The sequence below is a fragment of the Oncorhynchus masou genome, chromosome 11 (genome assembly GCF_036934945.1).
Source record: "Oncorhynchus masou masou isolate Uvic2021 chromosome 11, UVic_Omas_1.1, whole genome shotgun sequence".
In the NCBI taxonomy this organism is placed as follows: Eukaryota; Metazoa; Chordata; class Actinopteri; order Salmoniformes; family Salmonidae; genus Oncorhynchus; species Oncorhynchus masou.
In genome coordinates, this window is record NC_088222.1 from 38456994 (window position 1) to 38483933 (window position 26940).

The following is a 26940-nucleotide window of genomic DNA, read 5'->3' on the forward strand; positions in this document are numbered from 1 at the left end:
ACGTTATTCATCGTTTTTTTCGTCATCATACTTTGAACATTGCCCTGTCGTCATCACACTTTCTACAGTAAAATAAAATACATGTAAGATATATCTAGCAAGAAAGATGACAGACCTGAGGAGTAACTTGCAGGGCAGAGATCTTTGGCCAGCTAAATTAGCGAGTAGCTTTGCTAGCTAGCTTGTCAGTTAGAATGCAAGCGACCTAGCTAGAGGCTAAAGTTAGCTGGAGTTAAGCTGATAGCCAAATAAGTTGGTCAACTATCACGAAGTTGTCAGCAGCAATTTGACATTATCCTTAACAACGTGGCTAGACATTTAGATAAACGCGTAGGGAACTAGCAAGCTATGTAGCTAAACTTTATAAAGTTGACATTAGCTAGCTGGCTACCCTACTAACGACCTTCTTTGGTATCATTGCGTTAGCAACATTTTCGTACATGCCGCCACCTACTGTGCGGGAGTGTGTGGTCCATAACTTTTTTATTTTTTTATTTAAAATGTAACCTATATTTAACTAGGCAAGTCCGTTAAGAACAAATTCTTATTTACAATGATGGCCTAGGAACAGTGGGTTAACTGCCTTGTTCAGGGGCAGAACGACAGATTATTACCTTGTCAGTTCATTGTCAGCTTTACATTTTGTGATACAAAAAAAACATATTGCACCACCAACCCAACATATTTGATACAAAAAAAAACGAATTGCACCACCAACCAACCCAACACATTTGTACCACTATTTCATAAAAGAAGAAAATACCACCTCATTTCACTACTTTGGCTATAACTGATCCGATGGTCTGGGAGGAAGGGGCTTTTTAATTCAACACCTTAACCCAAGTACTTCTCTGCAGTTGCCACCACAACATCTATTCTCTGTGATTTAAGTTCAATTTCTGTGGTACATTTGATAACCATGGCAACGAATGCTAATGTAACAGTTGTTAAAGTACTATGTGAATTTCACCAGGTTCATATATTAATATGTTGTGTTGATTTGTTATGCATGCCTGCATCCTGGGAGAAGGGGAGTGTGTACTTACGTTTTGCCCTGCGTGCTCGTGCTCAAATCATTTTGATGCACTGAGCGAGAAAAAGGCGACGATTCTCAGAACATATGTGCTCTACAAATGTTTTATTTCCTTTTGGATGCAGGATGCAGAGAGTGAGTTCTGCTTGATTAAAACTACCTGATCTCCAAAGTCCACGTTTATAGTCTCAATCAACCACACACAACGCAGAGTTACAGCGGTGCAGTATAGCACCGGCTACACTAAGAAGCCAACCTTACTGAAGCACACATTCGTATCACTCTGTATTAGACTAGGCCTACTACATTTTACATTGACATTTTAGTAATTTAGCAGACGCTCTTATCCAGAACAACTTACAAGAGCAATCAGGGTTGGCGCCCCCTTGGTTCCGTGCCGTGGGAGAGATCTTTGTGGGCTATACTCAGCCTTGTCTCAGGGTAGTAAGTTGGTGGTTTGCGGATATCCCTCTAGTGGTGTGGGGGCTGTGCTTTGGCAAAGTGAGTGGGGTTATATCCCGCCTGGTTGGCCCTGTACGGGGGTATCGTCGGATGGGGCCACAGTGTCTCCCAACCCCTTCTGTCTCAGCCTCCAGTATCTATGCTGCAGTATTGTGTCGGGGGGCTAGGGTCAGTCTGTTATATCTGGTGTAATTATCCTGTCTTATCCGGTGTCCTGTGGGAATTTAAGTATGCTCCCTCTAATTCTCTCTCTCTCCCTCTTCCTCCCCTCCTGGAGGACCTGAGCCATAGGACCATGCCTCAGGACTTCCTGGCCTGATGACTCCTTGCTGTCCCCAGTCCACCTGGTTGTGCTGCTGCTCCAGTTTAAACTGTTCTGCCTGCGGCTATAGAACCCTGATCTGTTCACCAGATGTGCTATCTTGTCCCGGACCTGCTGTTTCGACTCTCTCTCTCTACCGCACCTGCTGTCTCGAACTCTGAATGCTTGACTATGAAAAGCCAACTGACATTTACTCCTGAGGTGCTGATCTGTTGCACCCTCTACAACCACTGTGATTATTATTATTTGACCCTTCTGGTCATCTATGAACGTTTTAACATCATGGCCATGTACTGTTATAATCTCCACCCGGCACAGCCAGAAGAGGACTGGCCACCCCTCAGAGACTGGGTCCTCTCTAGGTTTCTTCCTAGGTCCCTGCCTTTCTAGGGAGTTTTACCTAGCCATCGTGCTTCTACATCTGCATTGCTTGCTGTTTGGGGTTTTAGGCTGGGTTTCTGTATAGCACTTTGTGACATCAGCTGATGTAAAAAGGGCTTTATAAATACATTTTATTTGATTTAGGGTTAAGTGCTTTGCTCAAGGGCACATTGGCAGATTGTTTACTTAGTCGGCTCAGGGATTCGAACCAGCAACAATTTGGTTACTGGCCAAACGCTCTTTAACTGCTAGAAAGCTAGGCTACTACTCACCTTTGACCCATCCTCCTCTACTCTCTTCACTGCCTCAGCATACGACACCTTCTGTTCTACTCTGACCTCAACCTATCTCTCCCGCACCAGGCATTTCTGATCCCCAGCAACATGGGCACCCCCACAATTGACACCCACAGTTTTTTCCACCAATACTACACATTCCTTTGTCCTATGCCCTCCTGCACACTTTTCACATCTCGGGAATCTCCCTCCTACACACTGCTGCAACATAACCATAAGCTTCGCATCTAAAACACCTTTGTGGGTTTGGCACAAAAGCTCTCACGGGATAACTGACATATCCTAACATGACTTTGCCAGGTAAAGACTCTCTGCTTCAAAACTCCAAAGGACCAAGCTCGCCACCAGGTCTGCATCGCAACAAACAGCGAGCATCACAGACACAGAGAATCTTCCATTTCAGTTGCTCCACTTCAACACTTAATGCCACCAAAGTAATCACTCCTTTCAACGGCTCAAAGGCACACCTCTCTGGAGAGCAAAACAAGTCACAGGTCTTGTCCCGAGACATGTGATGTGAAGCACCCGCTCCCTCTGGGCAGAAGAAACACAGAAAATCAAGTCCACTTCAAGCCACCTTCACCGATTTAACAGTGTCCAATTTCTTTTCTACCCAGCCCGAGACTACTTATTGGTCAGCCAAATGTCACTCTCACTGGGCCAGAATCATCCTTTGCATGACCATCTAGTCGAGGCTCGGTCTTCACCACATCTGCCACCGCAGGTAATTCATCCTCAATCTCATCAGGTGAAATTTCTAAGCCATCAGAGAGAGCACAGTGCGGTTTGTAGTACTTGGCCCAAATCTTCCTCAACACACATCTTCCCTCTGCACTTTTTCTTTTTCCTCACTGTCTATTAACCACATCTATCTGTTCATCACGCTCATGCCACACCTTCATCCGTCCTATTATTAGCAGAACACGCACCGATGGCCTTTCAACAATACCCAAATTCTGTTCCTTCGCCCAATTTAGTAGTCTGGCTATCTCTTGCCTCTCTATGCTCACAAAACGTGGCACAGTCATCAGCCAAGTCTCCTCTTTGTCATCCCCAGAACGCTCACTGGGAGTCGCCACGTTCCCAGCCAAAAATCCCTGACGACGTTTCAAAATGGTCATCACTAGTTACCACATTCAGTTACGTCATATGTGTTTTGCTGGTGGTGGGTCAGGGAAATTGCTATGTCATATCCATTCAACCAGCTAAAACATCATGGATAATATAAGAATCTTTGTCGATATCAAATATACTTTCTGTGAACAGTGAATGGTCTTCAAAAATCCAGTGAGATTGTAAACTTGTCCTGCCAGTGCCAACTATTTGAAATGGCAATTTTTTTAAATGTCCAGAGAAAAAATACTTGATGCAGAGTTTATGGGACTTGGTCTTCAATAATCAAATTGTGAACTATTTGAAATGTACGTTTTATTCAGCAGCAATCCATCTGGGCAAGTAATTATATATTGATTTCATAAAAAGACAAATAAATATCCGGTTCAATGGTAAAGAATGAAAATAATAAAACCAGAAATAACAACAACTGATTAACACATTTTGAACAAATAATAACACCGTTTTTGTTATCTTTAATACATCAGGAAATATTAACTTATTTTAGAAGTAGTAAAGCGTAGAAAGGTATTTCTTCAAGAAAATGTGTGCGTGCGTGCACTGGCTTCAGCTATAGTATGTAGTTTAGTATGAGGAATAGTACTATTCAGCAGGCACACTAATTATTACCATGTTATTAATTCTTTATTTCCTGCTGTAAGGTCAGGTGCGACCAACCTTTCTTTCCAGGACGTCACATGCGTTATTAATCTAAATCGAATGCAGCTATGGAACTCCATATTTAGTTCCAAGACTGAAGTTGTAATTCTGTTGGAAACGAGGCACATCATTACATTTTGGAGGCGGTGTCTCTGAGCAGACTCCTCGCAGGGTGGCTCCAGATACAGACGGCGAAATGTAGACATCTCGATATCAAGTTTATGTCTTTCAAGATATTTTGTCAACACGTATGTCAGTCATTTAACGTGGCCAATTATGAGGACTTGCGTTGTCGTTGTCGGCAAGATGAACATTTTACCTGAGAAAACTTTGAGGACATTCGTGTTGCAACTTTCTTGTGCGCTGCTCACGTTGAAGGCAACCGTTACGGTTGGCTCACCTGTGCTGCTAAATCTCCCGTCAACACCTGAGACTAGTGCTGAGGTAGGTTATGCAAATTACCTGGGAAATCATGAATTATGGCAAGGACTGGCTTTCACTTTTGAGTGTAATAAATTATGCTCAATTGTTTGAAGAAGGCAACGGGTATTGCTGCCATTTACTTTCCTGTCATTACAGTTTCACCGAATACTTTCCCCACTTCTTCCTCATGTCTTACTCTTATTCAAAATTCTATAATTTCTATTTCTGAGAGGTTTTTATTGGAAGCACATTACTGTATGTGATAACTAGGCTATGTATGAGGCATGTTATCTTAACTCTGGCAGTTACTTTGATTCCCTCACTGCTTGGATAACTCTCAGCAAGGCTTTACCATGTAGCAGAGCTCAGGGTTAGTTGACCCAGTCAGACTATTATGACTTTGCACACAAAACCGAAGTAGTTCCTGACCCCAGCTTGCCTGGCTTCCCTGACCTTAACTCTCGGTAAATCTGCCCTTTGGATTCCTCCCCTGGCCTCCTCTCCAGTCCAACATTGTACCCTGTTGCCCTTGCTATACACACCCTTAGTCCCAAACACATGACATGGGTAACATGGGTTAAGAAAATGGAGGGCCATTAGTATTGTGACCAGAGCTCATTTGGATGACTGTGCAGCCTGCTTAGCACAAACATATGTATATGTTCATTATGTTTCACCACAACATGGGTCTGTCTTTAGATGTGGTGCCGTTTAACATTGATTTATTTATTTTACCTTTATTTAACTAGGCAAGTCAGTTAAGAACAAATTCTTATTTTCAATGACAGCCTAGGAACAGTGGGTTAACTGCCTTGTTCAGGGGCAGCATGATGTTTACACAACAGGCAACCTACTACTTTATGGGTATAGGGCATATAAATCCTTTGATGATGTTCTGGGAGAGTACCTTCGCCTTAGAGAAATGCATGTTGTACACCAGCCTGGCCTCTGAGCCATACGAAACATATTTTATGTATTTCTGAGCACCTCAGAATGATTAGTATGATACCTACTAATGGTCTAGTTACTATAGACAGAAATGAAAGTAGGGAGGTTGGTCGGGGAGGATGGGTAGGCGTAATCCGCGACCATCTAGCAATCCAAAGGTTGCATGTTCAAGTCGCATCAGGTCAACTGTAGAATTTTAGCTAACCCTTCACCTAACCCTTATTCTAAACTTAAGACAATTCACCTAACCTGCTACGTAAATTCACCTAACCTTTGTCGTTTTAGTTCTCCTAACCACCAACGTAAATTCTCCCCATAAATTCTCCCCTTTGTTGTTATGGCACAACAAGCAACCTGCTCTCAGAGAAAGACGTAGAATACTATACGTAATACAAGACATATGTTAAGTTACATCATCCAATTTGTATGCTATTGTATGACCAGATAAGACAAATGATACTCTAAGTCTTAAAATGCGTATGATAATGTACTATCGCTATTCCATTCATAACGTAATCCTTCTCACCCCCCCCCTTAATGATTTAGATGCACTATTGTAAAGTGGCTGTTCCACTGGATGTCAGAAGGTGAATTCACCAATTTGTAAGTCGCTCTGGATAAGAGCGTCTGCTAAATGACTTAAATGTAAATGTAAATGTAACCTAAAGTAATGTAATATCATACTAAATGGAGTGTCACAGATTTAGCTACAGAATAATACAAGTTTCCAAGAGACCATGTTGTATACACAGGAACACTCAAATCAACAAACTGTTGCCAGGCGTAGACTCCTTTAGATGAGGTTTACTTGTGGACTTATCTACAGATATGCTTCTGGAATTGTAGAGTTTTGATTAATTTAGGAGTGTTAAATGTGTGATACTGGTCACTTCTCTTGTTCTGTGATACTTCCCACACAATCCAATTGACTTATTCCCCTGTCCCCTCTTTTGTTTTGAGTTTCTATTGTCCATGATTGCACACTTCACTGTCATTGTCATGCACTTCTGTTGAAATAAGTAAATTGACAAAGAACTCTGATGTCTGAAACAACACTGAACTATATTTGAGGTTGAAGGGGTCATGAGCTTTCTGTTCCATTTGACCTATGGTTGTTTACCTTCCAGATAATGAAAGTCAAGTGAAAGGCTCATTGTGTTGGTGTAAACTAGGAGGCAAGTGGCAACAGGAATTGTAGGCCTCTCCTGCTGGAGGAATGTTTTCTTCCACTGAGCATCCTTCCCCCGAAGAAGCCTTCATCTTGTTTAAAGCACAAGAAGTGTCTAACTGGAAACAAAGCCTGTGAATTGAGGGTTTGTATTACCAACAAGTAGCTATTTTTCTTCTTAAAAACTTCTAAGGGTCTGTATTTGTGGAAGCTTGGAAAATGTCAACCATTGGTTCTCTTACTCATAGAGACGACAAGATTGAATGGCTCCGTTTTCATTCTTTACGTCTGCATTGCGTCGTAAAATGTCGGTCCCAGTTTTATGGTTCTTTACTTCACACAACTGTCATTCCTTTATTGGGAATTGAGCTTTTGATCAACAAAGTAGGCTATATTGTGAGCTCTTTGTGGTTTAGCCTAATTGTAGCCTTATTCCTCAATTTTCCCAGTACAGTACAGCCCATTTTCCACTTTTATAGTTTGTCACAAAAATTACGAAGAGTATAGTGAACAACAGAGAACTGACTCATTTGCCGGGCTGAATTTTTATTTTAGATCCATGCCCGTCACTTGATCTCAAGTTAGGATTTCGCCCTGGCACTCTGATCTATCAATGGTCCATTGTATTTGTCTGTTGAAACTCTGTATCATCTAGCATGCTTTAGATCAAGCCTTATTCAAAACCCAAGACTACCCAGTCAATTCAACCCGTCTGGTTTTCTTTGCAATTAAAATGGTCTGTGGAGTTCCACTCTAATGCAGAGGGGCTCTCCCTAGTCTCTATCCAGCTGTGCTGGCTGGTTTCCATTAGGCATCCATTTAAGGGACATGGGCCACGGAAGGCCCAGGGGAGTGCCGCTTATCATCACCCAGCTGCAGAAGTGGGCCTGAGTGCCACATCCCACAATGCACTCTGCTCGCTCCCAGCTGCTCATGGGAACAGCACTGGCTGGAGGCCCTCAGGGCCTAATCAATCCAATCATAGAAAAGTATGATGGGTTGTTCCCCCACCACAAACATTTCTGGCAGCGGTGTGAAACTTCTCAATGGCATCTCTGGTGTTGGCATCTGCTATAATGATTCTAAGACCAGTTAGCCCTAATTTGAGTCCTCCACTGCATTCACTCAGTGCTTGATGATGTTTCAGGTTCTTTTATACCAGCCCAATGCTTCCCTCTCTCCCCTTCAGGCTGTCTTGACCATGGTATTCTAAATCATTCAAATGTTGGAGTCTACAAATGACTAAAATACTTTGTAGGGGAGAGTGGGGAAAGTTGAGCTGGTTTTACATTCACCATCACTCCATCTAACATACATATATTACAGGATGTTGTGTATCTATGGAAATCCTCAAAAATCATCTACTTATTACAGTTTTGAAACAAAGCTTGTCCAAAAAAATACATTTCTATACTGAATTAAATATTACCACTACCTTTTTAAAACCATGTCTATCTTTATTTTCCAAACACAATTCAACATAATCACGTTTTAAGCATGTTTTAACAAACACTTTGTACTTTTGTCACACCTTTAACATAGGCCAGGCCCTGTTGTTACCTCATATCATATGATTCCCATTATGCCTGGAAAGAAAACACTTACATTTGCTAAACTTCCTATTGGCTCAACTTACCCCAAGGCAAACATTTTGACTATATTAGCCCACACAGCTACAAGGATGCACTTTCATGCTGGCTTTAGGACCTCATATAGACCCCAACTAATGTATAGAAACATCTTAAAATGATCTACTTTGGTTAAGATACAATTATCATGGACCTAACTTCCTTACCACTTTTTCCATGTGGTGTCTTCCTTCACGGGCTCCTTGAAATGACAAACTTTTCTTAAATATTTGGTCAAATGATGAATTTTATGTATAGTTTCCTACAAAAAGGGTGGCTAAACTTAACCCTTTGGCTCAATTTACCCCAATCTCCCCTATTGATTTGTTCCCTTACCTTGAACATAGTCTATGGTCCAGGAGAGAGTGCGATACACATTCTGAATTTATATGTTCTATGTTTTCCTGTATAGACTTTTCTGGAGAAGTATGGATACCTTGAGGAGGAGAGTCACCAACACAATGATACTGAGGTCAACACAGCTCTCAGGTACAACAAGGCTGGCATCTTTTAACCTACCAGAAAGTGCACTTTACAGTAATATTGGGAAATTAGGGACATTTTTAATCGAGTGTGGTCAATGATTGATTACAATGTATTGGTTGTTAGTTGTTACAGAATATGCCATGTACATTTTTCATTGACTGTGTACTCAATTTCTCAGAATGTCAAATCTGAGAAAAAACTTTTAGTTCTCTGGGAAAATGTCTTTGAGGTTGTGTTGACAGCTTTACCAAAAGTGTGTCCCATTCCCCAGTTGTGCTTGAGTGAAAAAGCAAGCAGACGTCTGTTTTCACAGTTGCACTGTGAGTTACTGAATATTTGGAGAAGAAAAGCCTAACTCATTTAAAAGATTTATCGAAATGTATTGCATGTTTATTTTCTATCACAAAGCAAAAGCTTGGTTTCCCTAATGGAAGTAACAGTCTGCCACCAGAGCCTGGTATTTATCCAGGTGATATGACAGCTATTATTTATGCTGATATTTAAACTACATGCATTTGACACTAATGAAGAGCTAGACGATGCACTACCCCCATGCTCAGCAGGTTTAGAACCTTCAATGGAACGGTGGAATGTTTACATACTGTCTTACCCACTTCATATGTATATGCTGTATTCTAGTCAAGGCCATCGTATTTAACTATTGCTGTACATATACTATTGTACGTATTCCTCATATATACCACACACACACACACACACACACACACACACACACACACACACACACACACACACACACACATATATATATAGTGTGATGGATCAGCAAGACCGAAACACCTTAACACAGGCGGGAGGCATGAATTGAACAGACCGGAGGCAGTGGTTGTGGTTCCTCTTCTTTTGTATTGTCACTCAATGGGTTCTTTCGCCCGACAAAATAATTCCAGTACAAGGTAGCGTCCAACTCTGAAACAGCGTAAAAAAAAATAATATCATTCATCTCTCCTCTGTCTGCCTCTCAGGGAGTTCCAGTGGCTCACCCACCTGCCAGTCACTGGGCGTCTGGACAGTGACACACGGCACCAGATGGCAGAGCCCAGGTGTGGGGTGAGGGATGACAGGAGCCAGCAGGCCTGGGCACAGAAGGTCAACGGCATCTTCCATGGAGGTCTGACCAAACCTAACAGTGGACAGCGTCTACGCAGGAAGCGCCATAGCCAGCTAGGTTAGTGGCCAATCCATGGACCTCCTTTAGCTGATTTGGGCTCACTTCTGGCCAACTTCAAACCAACCTCCTAGATATTACTCCTTTTTTATTCCTTCCTTGAAGATCAAATGATTGATTGAAATGTAGTTGGCCCATACAGATGGACTTGATTATACAGGTCATATTTCAAGAATAGACTGCGATAGCAATGCCAATGTGACTTTATTGTCTAGAATGGAGAGGTCAAACATGTTGTGAGGCTAACTAATCTCATCAGCTGTACCGTGACTCGATACTGCATCCTTAATTAAATATTAAATGATCATCTAATCAACTATTACCATTTATTGAGGTCATAACATTGTTGTTTGCTCAATGACTCCCAATGGCAAGCTGCCCTGTTGGTTTCCTCAATTACCAAATTCTTTTTTAGGGGGTTATCAACTGTTAGGCAGGGAGTCTCAAATCCCAGGCTGGTTTTCCTTGAATCAGTCCCAGGTTAGAGGAAAACAAGGAAAATCAGCTTTACTACTGGCCTCGAAGTCCGAATTTGAGAAAATGGGCTTTGAGAGCTCCACTGAAGGACTCTGTAGTGGCAGTCAACATCCATGGCCATGTGCTTTCTGTGGTTGATCTCTGTTAGGGAGTTCACCACAAACTGTAAATCAGTGGGGGGGGGGGGGGAAATCATGCTGTTTTGTTTCTTATGAACATGGCCTTATTTCTATTACAGCATATTGGATGACTGTCATTCATATTCCATTCACCCAGCATTCACCCAGCTCAATGTAACATCCATAGGTTTAGGCTACTACATGATGCTACAATTCTCCCTGTACCCATCATGAGGTTGAATGAAAATTTACAACGTAGGTGCACAGGTTGAGAGAATTTTGAGTAATCAAGGTGACAGACAGTGACACATTTAATAACGCCGTGCACACATCTTGCCTGCATCTAGATGATGTAATCATTAGTCCATCAGTTGCAAACAAGAGTTTCTATTGGAAAAATGTACATATATTTATCCCCATTTCGTTCTGTTTTCTTCCGTTTAAGAAATGTTTTTCAACAGAATTGGCACAATGAATACACGCATACAAACACAGTTCACTTTCATACCAGCCACATACAACGGCTCCTTGTATATATTATTCCTTCTGGTATCTATCTACGCGCTCTCCTTTCTCCTTTTCCCTTGTGGACTTCAGTGCACAACACATCAGCTGTCTGTGAACAGGTGGAAAAAACCTTTAAGCCAAACCTTCATATCGCTAACCACACACAGCCTACTGTACATCATTGTCACATCATAGTCAACATAGCTACTAGAACTAATGCATTAGTAAACCCGCTACAATCATGCAGTACAGTGTACAGTCAACAGCAAGCAGTTTAGCAGTTACACCAGCAATACATTTATAAAACCTAAAGCTTACCTTGACTTGGAATAGTTCCAGTGTTGGATAGCCATAGCCAGCTAGCTAACATAGCATCTCTCTCTGTTTGAACCAGGTGTTTGAGTAGGGTAAACTAGCTACTGTAGCTGCATTCGATGCTAGCTAAGTAAGTGAAAGTTTAAAAAGTATATACTACAAAATATAGCTAGCTAGCTAGCTAGCTCTTTCTCTCATTCTCTCTCTCTTGCTTCTCCTTCATTTTGGAAGAAATTAATTTGTTCAAAACTGTTCTAGCTATTGGCTTTCTCTCTCTTTAAGTAAACTACTCACCACATTTTATGCACTGCAGTGCTAGCTAGCTGTAGCTTGTGCTTTTAATGTTTTTTATTTTTTTATTTAAACAAGGAAAGTCAGTTAAGAACAAATTCTTATTTACAATGACAGCCTACCCTGACCAAACCCTAACCCGGACAACATGGGCCAATTCTGCGCTGCCCTATTGGACTTCCAATCGTGGCCAGACGTGATACAGTCTGGAATCTAACCAGGGTCTGTAGAGGCACCTCTAACACTAAGATGCAGAGCCTTAGACCGCTGCGCCACTCGGAAGCTAGATTAATTCTCTCATCCTTTGATTGGGTGGAGGACGTCCTCTGAAATTGGTCATAATTTCTGTGTAAATCTATGGAAGGGGGTTGAGAACCATGAGCCTCCTAGGTTTTGTATTGAAGTCAATGTACCCAGAGGAGGACAGAAGCTAGCTGTCCTCCGGCCATGCCGTGGTGCTACCCTACAGAGTGTTGTTAAGGCTACTGTTGACCTTTATGGCAAAACAATGTTTATTCAATTATTTGGTGACGTGAATATATTTAGCATAGTTTTATCTTTTATTTCACCTTTATTTAACCAGGTAGGCAAGTTGAGAACAAGTTCTCATTTACAATTGCGACCTGACCAAGATAAAGCAAAGCAGTTTGACACATACAACAACAGAGTTACACATGGAGTAAAACAAACATGCAGTCAATAATACAGTAGAAAAATAAGTCTATATACAATGTGAGCAAGTGAGGTGAGATAAGGGAGGTAAAGTAAAAAAAGGCCATGGTGGCGAAGTAAATACAATATAGCAAGTAAAACACTGGAATGGTAGATTTGCAGTGGAAGAATATACAAAGTAGAGATAGAAATAATGGGGTGCAAAGGAGCTAAATAAATAAATAAAGTAGGGAAAGCGGTAGTTGTTTGAGCTAACTTTAGATGGGCTATGTACAGGTGCAGTAACCTGTGAGCTGCTCTGACAGATGGTGCTTAAAGCTAGTGAGGGAGATAAGTGTTTCCAGTTTTAGAGATTTTTGAACTTCGTTCCAGTCATTGGCAGCAGAGAACTGGAAGGAGAGGCGGCCAAAGGAAGAATTGGTTTTGTGGGTGACCAGAGAGATATACCTGCTGGAGCGCGTGCTACAGGTGGGAGCTGCTATGGTGACCAGCAAGCTGAGATAAAGGGGGACTTTACCTAGCAGGGTCTTGTAGATGACCTGGAGCCAGTGGGTTTGGCAACGAGTATGAAGCGAGGGCCAGCCAACGAGAGCGTACAGGACGCAGTGGTGGGTAGTATTGTAACGCTTGTCGTCTGGGGAAGGAGAGGAGGAACAAGGTGCAGCGTGGTAAGTGTTCATATTTTAAATATTTTAATGAGCACTGAAAACAAAACAATAAACAACCAACAAACAGTCCTGTAAGGTGCACCACAACACTATACAGAAAATAACCACCCACAAAACACAATGGAAAACAGGCTAACTAAATATGGTTCTCAATCAGGGACAACAATTGACAGCTGCCTCTGATTGAGAACCATACCAGGCCAAACTCAGAAATAGAAAATCATAGACAAAGATAGACAACCCACCCAACTCACGCCCTGAGACAAAACAAAGGAACTAAGGTCAGAACGTGACAAGTATATGGGGCATTGGTGACAAAACAAATGGCACTGTGATAGACTGCATCCAATTTATTGAGTAGGGTATTGGAGGCTATTTTGTAAATGATATCGCCGAAGTCGAGGATTGGTAGGATGGTCAGTTTTACAAGGGTATGTTTGGCAGCATGAGTGAAGGATGCTTTGTTGCGAAATAGGAAGCCAATTCTAGATTTAACTTTGGATTGGATATGTTTGATGTGAGTATGGAAGGAGAGTTTACAGTCTAACCAGACACCTAGGTATTTGTAGTTGTCCACATATTCTAAGTCAGAGCCGACCAGAGTAGTGATGTTGGACAGGCGGGCAGGTGCAGGCAGCGATTGGTTGAAGAGCATGAATTTAGTTTTACTTGTATTTAAGAGCAATTGGAGGCCACGGAAGGAGAGTTGTATGGCATTGAAGCTCACCCGGAGGGTTGTTGACACAGTGTCCAAAGAAGGGCCAGAAGTAAACAGAATGGTGTCGTCGGCGTAGAGGTGGATCAGAGACTCACCAGCAGCAAGAGCGACATCATTGATGTATACAGAGAAGAGAGTCGGTCCAAGAATTGAACCCTGTGGCACCACCATAGAGACAGCCAGAGGCCCGGACAACAGACCCTCCGATTTGACACACTGAACTCTATCAGAGAAGTAGTTGGTGAACCAGGCGAGGCAATAATTTGAGAAACCAAGGCTGTCGAGTCTGCCGATGAGGATATGGTGATTGACAGAGTCGAAAGCCTTGGCCAGGTCAATGAATACGGCTGCACAGTATTGTTTCTTATCGATGGCGGTTAAGATATCGTTTAGGACCTTGAGCGTGGTTGAGGTGCACCCATGACCAGCTCTGAAACCAGATTGCATAGCGGAGAAGGTGCGGTGGGATTCGAAATGGTCGGTAATTGACTTGTTGACTTGGCTTTCGAAGACCTTAGAAAGGCAGGGTAGGATAGATATAGTTCTGTAGCAGTTTGGGTCAAGAGTGTCCCCCCCCTTTGAAGAGGGGAATGACCGCAGCTGCTTTCCAATCTTTGGGAATCTCAGACGACACGAAAGAGAGTTTGAACAGGCTAGTAATAGGGGTGGCAACAATTTCGGGCAGATCATTTTAGAAAGAAAGGATCCAGATTGTCTAGCCCGGCTGATTTGTAGGGGTCCAGATTTTGCAGCTCTTTCAGAACATCAGCTGACTGGATTTGGGAGAAGGAGAAATGGGGAAGGGTTGGGCGAGTTGCTGTGGGGGGTACAGTGCTGTTGAAGCATGGCCAGCCGTAGAAAAATGCTTATTGAAATTCTCAATTATGGATTTATCGGTGGTGACAGTGCTTCCTGTCGTCAGTGCAGTGGGCAGCTGGGAGGAGGTGTACTTATTCTACATGGACTTTACAGTGTCCCAGAATTTTTTTGAGTTTGTGTTGCAGGAAACAAATTTCTGCTTGAAAAAGCTATCTATCTAAAAATGGATAGCTTTTTCAATGTTTCGCTATTTTATTTTTGTGAAATTCACTGATGAGGATGGTCCTCCCCTTCCTCCTCTGAGGAGGCTCCACTGCTGTAAATCAGAGCCAGCATAGTACAGCTGTAGGATCATAATTTGAGCCAGTTTGCTACAGCAGGAAAATAATCCAGCAGCGACAGGACATGTGAATTGTTATGTGGATATAATTAATGGATATTTTTGTAGGGTTTGATTCATTTACAAGTCTGAAAGTTCAAGTTCAATTTATAAACTTTAGAAGCCTTTTTAAACCTCAAATACACTACAAGTTTAAGATTTCCTGCAATGCAGGAATGTTCTGCAACAGAGTGAAAAAAATAATGTCCTACATCTGTATGTAGGCTATCTACACACACTGCCATTGAAATATCTTCAGGGAATTCTCCAATCTCTACTTGTGTGTGGGAAGCACACACATCCTATTTCATCGTAAAGGAGCTCCCCAGTCCCTTTTAGTCTGTGAGAACCACTGCCTAAATGATTAAGATATACAACAGTCTTTTCAATGTTCCGAGGCCATATGGAGACTGCCCAACACATCTCCACTGTGTGATAGATAGGCCTACATGCTCAGTGGTAAATGGAGCTGTTTTGGGGTATTCGGGTGCTGATGTTTGTGGTCTGGATGGAGAAAAGTTTGTATTTCAACACAGCCCCTGAAGTTATTGGATAATACTATAAGAATGCAGACGCAGGTGTCGTACTGCCCACTTTTCCAGCTGCAAGTTTGTACCTGACAGCTGACAGCTGCCACCTGCTCCCTGTGCAAAGGCGCTGGGGGAGAGTCCATGGAAGGACGGCTCAGGATCCTCTGGAGCAATCCTATTTCAGAGAAATCCCATCAATATGGGTTACACACACGGATAAGATATTGAAGGGCAGTTTCTGCAAAGAGGCAGTTTTAGTCCCGAATGAAACTTTACAGAATTTTAAGTGGAAGAACATGGCATTCTTTCAAATGTAGGTGAGGTACAGGAGAATAGATATATGTATCTGTCCATCTACAGCACAGTAGTGAAGGCAGCCAGCAGAAGTCAATGCAGCGGCTGGCTCTTACTGGCTCGTTGGTCGAGTACCAGAGAGACGCAAACGATTGCACCAACAGCTCATCTAGTCTCACCAATGATGCTCGCTGGAACAGTCTTAGCTCATCTCGTCTCACCAATGAGGCTTGCTGGAACAGTCTTAGCTCATCTCGTCTCACCAATGAGGCTTGCTGGAACAGTCTTAGCTCATCTAGTCTCACCAATGAGGCTTGCTGGAACAGTCTTAGCTCATCTAGTCTCACCAATGAGGCATGCTGGAACAGTCTTAGCTCATCTAGTCTCACCAATGAGGCTTGCTGGAACAGTCTTAGCTCATCTAGTCTCACCAATGAGGCTTGCTGGAACAGTCTTAGCTCATCTAGTCTCACCAATGAGGCTTGCTGGAACAGTCTTAGCTCATCTAGTCTCACCAATGAGGCATGCTGGAACACACTGTAAACATTGAGATCTGAGAGTTTTTTTTAGTGTCCTGTGGAGTTGTTCTCGATACATTTTCTTTCAAGGAGTGCTAGCAAAAATGTTCAACCTTGTAGCATTTTTTTCTCTATGCGATTTCACACATGCTCTTGAAATGTGTTTGTCACACTTTGGCTCTAAGCTCATACAGGTGAAGAAGACCATCTCTTCCCACTGGTCTGTGCCTCTGTTAAAAACCAGCGTTTATCCAGACACATGTGAGGTGGCCTTGCTTAGTGAATGTGTCTTATTGAGGAATAATCTGCTGCAGTCAATTGACAAGGTTATTTTTATTGCAAAGATGCATGGAGTTGTTTTGACACTAAAATAATTGATTTATTGCCTTAGACAAGCAGTCCTACCAATCCTACACAGCAAGAGCTCGTCTGAATTAGTTGATAACATTTTTTAAAGTTGTGTCAATGCTGTAACCACAAGTAATGTGATAAACATTACTCTCTCTGCACTTCGCCAAAAGATTCACCCTTATTTTTCAAAAAGAAACACTCACATCCCCATTACTGTGATTTGCAAACGTCCCTCTCTCTCTTCTCTTTCCCTCTCCCTCTGTTTATCTCTCTCTGTCTCCTTCTCTCTCCCCCTTATACTCCTCTCTCCCAGCTGCATGAATGACAATCTGAATCTTACCCAGCACAACAGTGCTCCCAAAAGTGGGTGCTCGTGACTCATTTACCATAACTACTCTTTTTCAACGTTCATATAATATCTCACTTCTTGGTCATGAGTCCCCCTTACTCCTCTATATTCATCAGTCCACTATCTCATCTCCCTGCAGGTGAGAGGTGGCACAAGCGTCACCTGACCTACCAGGTGGTGAACTGGCCTGGCCACCTCCCTCGGGGTCAGGTGGCCCTAGCCGTACGCACCGCTTTCCAGCTGTGGAGTAACGTTTCGGCCCTGGCCTTCAGAGAGGTCACCCAGGGGTCAGCTGACATCCGGCTGGCCTTCTACGAGGGGGACCACAACGACGGCATGGGCAACGCCTTTGATGGTCCAGGTGGGGAGCAGAGCAGTATCACTTTTAGTAGTGGTTTGACATTTTGACTGATTCCTGTCAGTTCATAGTTTACCTAAAAGAAGGGAGAATGCATTTTCAAACAGAGCAATTTCAAAAAATCAATTGGGTTCAGCTGTGAAAGATCTCGCCCCAGCTGTCACAATGTTCACATGCTTAAAGATCCCTCTTGCCTTGGGTTGAGAACAGCCACTAGCATCTACCGCTTTAGTGTTTCCAGATTTTTAACGGACCAGATAATCATAAGAAACATGTTGATGGTTCCACCTAGCCTGAAAATGAGAGTCGAGAAGCTTCTACCATATTTCTTATACCTGCCTGCCTCCTTCAGATTTGCACAGTTTGAAGGGGTATGGCAAGGGGTTGTTTTGGGAAGCTTCTCTTCCACCCCTGAACCCTCTGTATGTGTTTGTTTTTACCCTCAGGAGGCGCCCTAGCACATGCCTTCTTCCCATGCCGAGGGGAGGCCCACTTTGACATGGCAGAGCGCTGGACACTGAACGGCTACAAGGGCCACAACCTGTTCATGGTCATTGCCCACGAGGTGGGCCACACGCTGGGCTTGGAGCACTCTCCTGTGCGCCACGCTCTCATGTCCCCCTACTACAAGAAGCTGGGGAAAGCCACGGTGCTGAGCTGGGATGACATCACTGCTGTACAGCAGCTCTATGGTGTGTAGACCTACTCCATTCTGAGAGAGGAACATTAAAGTTATTTGAAATTCAATTTGAATTTGAACATTATTTTGAACCAGTCATTTTACATGACAACTACTGCTATACAAAGAAAATGACCTCGTCCAAAGCAAAGTTACACTTTAAGTGGAAGAAGAAAACTTGCGGAAGAGGAGCGAGAACATATGGAGGTAATAGTCAGTGGTCAGGTAGAGGAGGGATCAAGGTTACACGAGGGTGACGAGATGATGATATAATGACATTGAGACCTCACGCTGAACTTAGTCCATAGATCTGACTAGAGATTGGATCAACATCCGTTTCTTTAACCCATCACCATCTGCTGTGCTCTCATTCACCATGACATCATAGTGTCCGACAGTCCCGACCACCCTGTGATATATGAAGCATCAACTGAGAAAGCTAAAGGAGGGAATCTTTTCATATTAAATGTGTATCTTAAGCTGGTGCATTCATTACAGGGAATCATACACGGTAGCATAGGCTACTGTTTAAATGTACATTTTTCCATCCAACCGCTCTAATGCTGTACCCAGAGGGATGTCCAAAGATCACTATATCCCAGAGCCAGACTTCCGGCAGCTGGAGACAGTGTTGATCAGTGTTTTTTCCCATCCTCTCAAGGTCACACCAAAGTAAACAAGCAACTTCCTCGCACATCAACGTTTCCATTTAGACCGTATAACAGGGAGAAGCCAGACCAACTATCTCTCCATGTTTTGTCTTGCTCTCCTTAGGGATGCCGATTTTATCAGACCTTTACACAAATGTTTGCTCAACGTTTTCCAAACAGAACGGGTGGGCAACATCTGGAGACAAATCAAAGGAGATGTGTCTGCGAGTCAGTGGCATTGTAAAATCATTTGGCTCTCTTTACTTCTTTTGGCATTGGAATACAGTAACTTTAAAGGCAGCTCAGCTGTCAGAGTCTCAGCACTCATCTGTGATGCATTGGGTTTTCCATTTTGCAATGTTATGGCGTTCCAAATCTGACAATTAGTGTCTTTTGTGTATGTAACCTCTCGAACTTGCTGTGAAACAGGCATATAGGTCTTATCTGCACCCACTAGGCAAAAACTGGTTGAATCAACATTGTTTCTACGTCATTTCAACCCAAAAATGTAATGTGATGATGGGGAATCAACGTGGGGAAATTATTTGATTTGAAAAAAAGTCATCAACATAAGGGAATTTGGTCTTTTTTTTTACCCAGCTTTTAACCTAAATCCAATGACATGGTGACATTTTATGTTGATTTCACGTTGAATTCACATTAGTTGACAACACAACCAATGTAAATCATGAACTGACATCTGTGCCCAGTGGATACTTGTCCATAGCAGAAAGCTTTAATGGTACTCCACTTGTAAATGTGCAGTCAGAAATACATCAATCAGTCAAGCTTTTTGCATTTGCACCTGGTCTATTGTAGTAACATAGAAGAATATGCATGTATATTACGTATAGTCAGAAAAGCTTGTACATTACTGAAGCTACTGTTCTTTTTGTCATTGAATGTTCTCCATAGGGAAGCCAGAGAGCGGTCAGGTAATCCAGTTGCCTGGTCAGGTGTTCAGCTCTGCTCTACGGGACTGGGAGCTGTCTGAAGATGGTACTTGGAAGCCTGATTCCACCCCACCTCCATACTGCAGGGGATTCTTTGATGCTCTCACCATGGGTAGGACTTGATTGGTGGTCACTATCTGATCATGCTAGAAAGGCACAAAAAAAATAGGCCCCATTGAAATGAATGGCTCTTTGTCACCAGACTGGAAGTTGTACTTACCTAGCATATTTGAGGCTAGAAGCAAGTTTTGGATAAGATTTGAGGTTTCGAACAAGACAAATATGACAAGTCAACAGCGCCATCTGGTGGATTTTCGCCTATGATTGTTTTGGGACACAAGGTAATCAATCTCTTTGCAAATTACATGAACAGTAGGTTGAGAATTCTTCATTGACTTCTGAAGATGGTGATATACTCTGATTCCTGAAAATAATTCATTTTATATTACCTTGCAGACCAAGATGGTACCAGCCTAGTATTCCGTGGGGGGCTGTTCTGGACTGTGTCTCCTGCAGGCAAGACCAGCTCCCCTCTACCTCTGCAGAACCGCTGGCCAGGACTACCCCTCGCCATTGAGGCAGCTGCTTACTCTCAGATGGACAATAAGTTCTACTTTTTCAAAGGTAGTGTGAAAATGAAGACACAAGTTACCCAGCAATAAACGTACCTGAAATGATTTGTTCTTGTTATAGTAACAACTGTCCTGTATCATAGTCTGGGTTATAGTTCAGGTAGATTATCGCAGAAATGTTTCACACAGACTGCTTTTTCAGTTTGTGTCCTCATATATGTGTTGCTGCATTGTAATTTCACATCTCACACTACCAGCACCTTCCTCCTTGCGTCTCTTCCCCCAGGTAGGCGAGTGTGGCGTTACTCCAGCAGTGGTGTGGACCCGGGCTTCCCCCTGAGGAGCAGTGAGCTGGGCCTCCCTGGACACCCTGACCAGGCATTCTACTACCCCCGCCTGGGCCACCTGGTGGTGTTCAAGGGCCAGCTCTACTTTGTGCTCAACCTGGGGACCCTGAGGCCCGAGCCATACTACCCCCGCAGTCTGGACGACTGGAGGGGTGTCCCCCGGGGGACCAACGGAGCCGTCAGCCACCCTGATGGACAAGTGTACTTCTTCAAGGAGCGGCACTACTGGAGATTTGATCCAGAGAAAGTGCAGGTGACTGGAGAGGGGATGTGGGACACAGAGCTGGAGTGGGCAGGCTGTTTGGGAACTCATCACAGAGGCAATAATATACTGTGACCACAAGAGGGTGCTAACTAACTGATTAAAGTGGTTGGCGACGGTAATGTGCAATGGATATACTCAGATTAAGCAATGACAGAGCTCATATTTTTTATGTTCATACATTATTAAATAAGTATTCCTAATCCTACTTCATCCAGTGAACCAATGCTTTTGTTTGTAATGTGTTTGTTTTGTTTTAGACAGTATTAAGATAGTCTGTATGGCATAGCCAATCTGTGAGTTATATGTGGCATGTGTCAGTCATTGTTGCACAAATAAATTATGTTCGTATGTTTTCTCTCAGACAAGTTGTTGTTGTTAGAGATGAAGTCTCTGGACTCTAGTAGACTATTGCATTCATAAATACCTTTTGTATAATTATTTCATAAAAGACCACATATGGCACTGTTTTTGCATTTGCGGCAATTCCTTGATGTGCTGATGATGTGACAAAGGGACTGTTACAGGGACCTCCTCTTCATTAAAATGATTCTTAAATTCTGATCATGTGAGATCAAAAGAGAGTTAGTTTAGTTGTAAGTAAGCTGCTATGTAACAATGTCTAACGCACTCTTGCATGGAGGCAAATAGCTCTCCCGGTGACATATCAGAGCCAAAGAGCTATTGATGAATACTAGTTTTTTGCTTCAGATTAATTGCTACTTTTTCACTTTTTGACCAATGAAATCGATATGATTTGCATCACCATTTGATTTGAACCTGTGAATTTATGCACTTCAGTAGCCTGTTTTAATGTTGGTGCCTCGTAAATGATGTATGGATAACGTTTGTCTTCCTATTCCATACATGTAAACCTAATATCTCGCCCACCACCATTTATTCTGTTGATGGTGGTGAACTTTATCCCTTACACATTACTCAGCGGTAATAATAAACCATGCGCAAAAACGACTGAGTCGAGCTTCCCAAACTACAGTGCGTATAGCGCTCAGACGCTGCTGCAGACACACAATCCCTCCAGACTTGGAAGGCAGAAGCCGAGCAACACGAGAAAGGCGGTGACTGGGAGAACAGTAGGTTCCAGAATGTCTCACGACGTTGCAAATGTATATGGTATTCGTTTACTTTAACGATATATTAGGACGATATATTTGTGCGCGGCGGCTTTGACTTCCGAGACGCGCGTCTCCAAACTTTGTCCACTTCAAAATACAGGTAGTGTTCAACCTCTCACTCGAACAAAAACCTAAATTCTCGGACAATGACAGGTTCAATCATTTTTAGCATTCTCTGTATTTGGATGTTTTCACCCAGTCTGTCACGAGGGACCGGGTTTATCTATCAGTTTCCAGGTGTGACATTGCAACGCACCCACACTGAACACACCGCGGGACCCCCTGCAGGCACCAATGCGGCTCGCAGGTAAGTGGACCTCAAGCAAATATTCATCAGAGAAGTGATTATGAGTTCAAGTTGTTGTTCAATGTTAAACAGCTACTGATGTGTAGAAATATACCTTTTTATATAGTTATCAACCCTGTTGAAGTTGTATGCTACAATGCATGAGCTTGTGCGTTGACTTTAAACAAAAGTATATAACTTTGGTACAACTATTTTCTTGCCCGCTAAGAATAACGCAGTGAAGCACTGGCAATAATGGAAGAGAGTATTAAGAGAACGTATTAAGATGTGGTTCTGGGTTTGGATTGGAATGGATGAATGGAGCAGACGTTCAAGTTGCACATTGCTGCCAAATTGAATATTCTCTCTTGGTATGTGAATTGCCTCTCAGCTCCAGTTTATGACACTATAAACAACTTTATTTCCAATTTCACATCCTCACATCCTTTTATTGTCTAGATTTGGCTTGATACACCAAACTTCTCAATTGACAAAAGCGGACCGCCCAGAGAGTTGTCCTTAATAATGATGAATAGGAAAAAAATATTTGGTTTATTATTCAAAGTTAAACGAAAAAATGTTTTTGACTGCCTTGTATGTTGATCCCCATCTCCCAGATCACACACACACACACACACACACACACACACACACACACACACACACACACACACACACACACACACACACACACACACACACACACACAAGCGCGCACTAAAACAAACACACACACACACGCACTAAACCTTTGCCTCCCTATGGTCTCCCTTGGTAGGAACTGGTGTCAGTACACAGTGTCGAAGACTGTGTCATGCCAGGTGCACAACGGGACAGAGAAGCTGGTACAGCGTATGTTTCAGAGTTGCCGGTGGCCGGGACCCTGTTCTAACCTCATCAGGTATGGTCGGCACAGTTCTCTCACTCACTCCAACAGGCCCTTCATGCAGTGGAAAATACAACTTCAGACATGAGAGGGTCTGGTTTCAGAGTTGCGCTGGGACCATCTCGTTTTGAGGGATCATTTGCTCAAATCACTGCATGTAATTAAAAAGATAATGTGCAGTAGCCCCACAATGTCAATTCACCGTCAAAGAACTATATAGATATGCATCCTAATGGGTTGCAGTAGCTTACAGCCAAACTGAGCCAAACGCTTTGAGGGAATGGCTACCATTTCCAGGTTTCCCTTGGTTCTCTTTAGGACAGCTATGGGTCAAGTGCCATTATACATTTTGGTGGCCTTTGCTGACAGTGTATTCTGAATCATAATTCTACATATCCTGAAGACAAAGCCGTCTCGATGGAAAAGAGCAGGTCATTGATTCTGGTTTCAGTTCAGCTGGCCAAGAGTCTGGCCAGACGTTGCACAGGGGTCATGATTATGGTGTTTGTATATTTGTAGCCTAAAGAGTCCTTAATGTCATCCAGCTTTGACTGCAGACAGTCTAATGACTGATTATTAAGCCTCATGGAAATATTATTTGTTTGTTGATTGAAGAAGGCAGATTGACTCCCTCGACCACCACACAGAGCAACAAGTCATCCACCATTAAGGCATATGAATATGATTCTTCCCATTCCAGTATTCCCAGGTCTGCCATTGCTCCCAGAACAGACACTAATGTAAGACCATAGCCATTTATTATATAGATGTGTGTGATTTGCAACTGTTTGGTTATTTTATGTCTTTGGGATCCATCCAGAAAGACTACTTTAATGGGTTCCCTGTATTCGGTCATAGTGTTAAGCTTGGAACGGCATTGTTATTTTATCCCTATGTTATAGACAGGTTCAACATCTTTTGATTTAGAGTTATTCCCGTGTAAAGAGGTCCATGTATTCTCTCTTTTGTATGTTGTTAATGTTACTGAAATCATTGTAAAGGCCTCTAATTATGTCCGTGAAGTGAACATCTGCCCCAGTTAGTGACTATGCTCTGCTTTCAGTTACAGGACCGTTGTCCGGCCCACATACATGCTAACGTATCGCCAGGTGACGGCGTTGGAGTGGAGGTGCTGCCCAGGCTTTATGGGCGACAACTGCAGAGAGGGTGAGTACTGTACCTGTGTTGTCTGTCTGTCTGTCTGTCTGTCTGTCTGTCTGTCTGTCTGTCTGTCTGTCTGTCTTTCTTTCTTTCTTTCTTTCTTTCTTTCTTTCACACTCAGTGAACTGGTGAGCTGGAGGTAGAAATGACACAAGGGCACTGCAGTCAAAACTGTAGTCCCATTGTGTACCCATTCATCCTAAACTCCCTGCTATGAATGACGTCATAATCACAGGCTGAAAAACAATTATTTTACTAGGCAAGCCAGTTAAGAACAAATGTTTGTTTTCAATGACAGCCTAGGAACAGTGGGTTAACTGCTTTGTTCAGGGGCAGAATGACAGATTTTTACCTTGTCAGCTCGGGGATTTGAATTTGCAACCTTTTGGTTACTAGTCCAACACTCTAACCACTAGGCTACCTGCCGCCCCAGGCTGAGAAACAATGGCTGATCATCACCCTCTCATGCTCTGTATTCTTGGCTGGGCATTTTGTTTTTGTGGTTTGTTTTGTTTTGTTTATTGAATCTCCTAACTGTGGTGTAAGGAAGACAATAGATAGGGATAGTCACTGAATCAACAGCTCAACTTGGCTCTAAATTACAGATTATACTTACTGGTCCTCCCTCTTGGTTGGACTCACTGTTCTGCTTCTTCTTGGGAAAAGGTTCCTTATTGTAACTTAATGGACCAAGACACTGTGTTTTTTCTGTTCTCGTGTCACCGATATGGGGGTTCAGATTTATGACTGGTGTCTGATACAGAGAACATGGCTCTGCTCCCCAGTTTAGACTGGAGCTATGTTGAACATAGGATTGATGACCCTCCTCTGAGCTCTGAGGAGTCAACTTACTGAAGGAAAGCATATGTCATGAAGATGTGAAATGATTGTTAATGGCGCTGTATCATTCGCGGGGGACGACATGTTTACTTGTTTCTGTCTGTATGCACTGCTATCTATCTTTTATATCTTGATGTTCCAGTGGCTACCTGATGATGATGCTGCACTCTATCCTTCAATTGTACCAAAAACAGTATGTTGTTGTCATATTTGTGAGGCATTGTGCGGTGACTGTAGAGAATGATAGAGGAATCTAGGGCCCAAAAGCTTGTTTTTAGCATGGGCAGCGCCATTGAGGACATTCACCATTTTGAAGTAGTCAACTGGGTGGGACTTCCTATGGGTTAAGGAAGGAGCACATAATTCCATCCAGGTCATCAAGAGGGATCAGCCAATGAATAATACTTGTGAATAAACATTCCTTAACAGGTTGCCGTCAATCGCCAACCTTGGCTTCATATGCACCCTTTCAGTTTGTTTACCAACTCATAGAAGGAGTAGAAGAAGAAAATGGACGACTGACTTCAAAATGGAGATGGCGTTGCCCGTGCAGTCACAAACGCCATAATGAGACAGATACAATCTCTATGGCAGTGACACACACAAGTACATTCACACATACACACACCCCTCCACATACTGTCTGGAGAGGGGCCTCTCCCTGACTGGAAGTGCTTTCCCTGTGAGTAAACAGAGCCAGACGGTTGTGGAGTGGGGCGACCCCCGGTAAAGTGAACCCTGTGGCCCTACTGGTCTGTTCTACTGAGAGCCTTGTTTTGGTTTCAGGGGAACCAAGGTCATCCGCTCCAGCTGTTGTTAATGCACCAAACCCCCCTACCCAAACTCTCTCTCTTTCTACCTCTCCCCTGTTAGAGCGGATGCCTTCACAGGGCAGACTAGGAACCCCAGGGATTCGGTGTTCCAGGGCAGGAAGCTCAGCTCTATCACACACACACGCACGCATGCACACACGCGCGCGCACACACACACACACACACACACACACACACACACACACACACACACACACACACACACACACACACACACACACACACACACACACACACACACACACACACACACACACACACACAAACACACACACAAATAGCTTCACTTAACATTCACCTACAGTAAATCATGTAAAACTGTCATTGGGAGATTTGCGTGAATCTCAAGCACCCGTTACAAATTAGGATTCAGCCAGGATTCTTGAACATCTGCTTCTGGCCCCATCACCAAACATCTCCATCTTTGCAGTTATTCACATGGCTGCGGAATCCACTGGCATGGGAACTCAACCATGGCAATCAGATATCAAGTCCTTCATGCATGACATGATCTGTTGATTTTGGTGAAGAAAATGAGAGCTCGTCATAATTTTGTATTTTTTTTTCAGTTATAATTGCTGAATCAAAATGTTGAAAGGTATAAAATGTTGGTCTGGAATTCTCCAGTGTAGCTTTGTTGCAGCTTCAGGTGAAGGACCTGGCAGCAAGAGATGGGAGAGTGGTCCTGTCATGCTCAGGATTCCAAAAGTTGTTTTGGGCTGTTCTATAGAAAAACCATTTTTGGTTCCAGGTAGAACTCTTTTGGGTTCCATGTTGAATCCTCTGCGTAAAGAGTTCTACCTAGAACCAAAAATGGTTATTTAAAGGGTTTTCATATGGCGCTTGCATTGCCAGGATCAT

The 26940-nt window shown here is 43.0% G+C and overlaps 2 protein-coding genes across 2 annotated transcripts in view; both read left to right on the top strand.

Annotated features, from left to right (window-relative positions):
* The first annotated feature begins 4413 nt into the window (after positions 1–4413).
* On the top strand, positions 4414–21454 carry LOC135547975 (matrix metalloproteinase-28-like). The gene is made up of 8 exons (XM_064977179.1): positions 4414–4711; positions 8847–8923; positions 9907–10109; positions 17256–17477; positions 17921–18166; positions 19719–19868; positions 20213–20380; positions 20615–21454. Exons 1-8 carry the CDS (start codon positions 4544–4546, stop codon positions 21010–21012), a joined length of 1632 nt encoding a protein of 543 aa, XP_064833251.1. The 5' UTR covers positions 4414–4543; the 3' UTR covers positions 21013–21454.
* A 495-nt stretch (positions 21455–21949) lies between these two features.
* The window catches only part of LOC135548653 (collagen alpha-1(XXVI) chain-like), a 47351-nt gene continuing 42360 nt past the window's right edge, over positions 21950–26940 (top strand). The window contains exons 1-3 of the mRNA XM_064978469.1: positions 21950–22380; positions 23138–23260; positions 24309–24412. Coding sequence (XP_064834541.1) covers positions 22220–22380; positions 23138–23260; positions 24309–24412 — 388 coding nt within the window. The 5' untranslated portion in view covers positions 21950–22219. The remainder of the gene's footprint in view (positions 22381–23137; positions 23261–24308; positions 24413–26940) is intronic.

Bases quoted from the DNA above. Each gene is read 5' to 3' on its own strand.
- LOC135547975 (XM_064977179.1), top strand. From the start codon at position 4,544: ATGAGGACTTGCGTTGTCGTTGTCGGCAAGATGAACATTTTACCTGAG. The intron at 4,712-8,846 runs GTAGGTTATGCA...TTTCCTGTATAG, and splicing joins CACCTGAGACTAGTGCTGAG to ACTTTTCTGGAGAAGTATGG. The intron at 17,478-17,920 runs GTGGGGAGCAGA...TTTTACCCTCAG, and splicing joins CAACGCCTTTGATGGTCCAG to GAGGCGCCCTAGCACATGCC.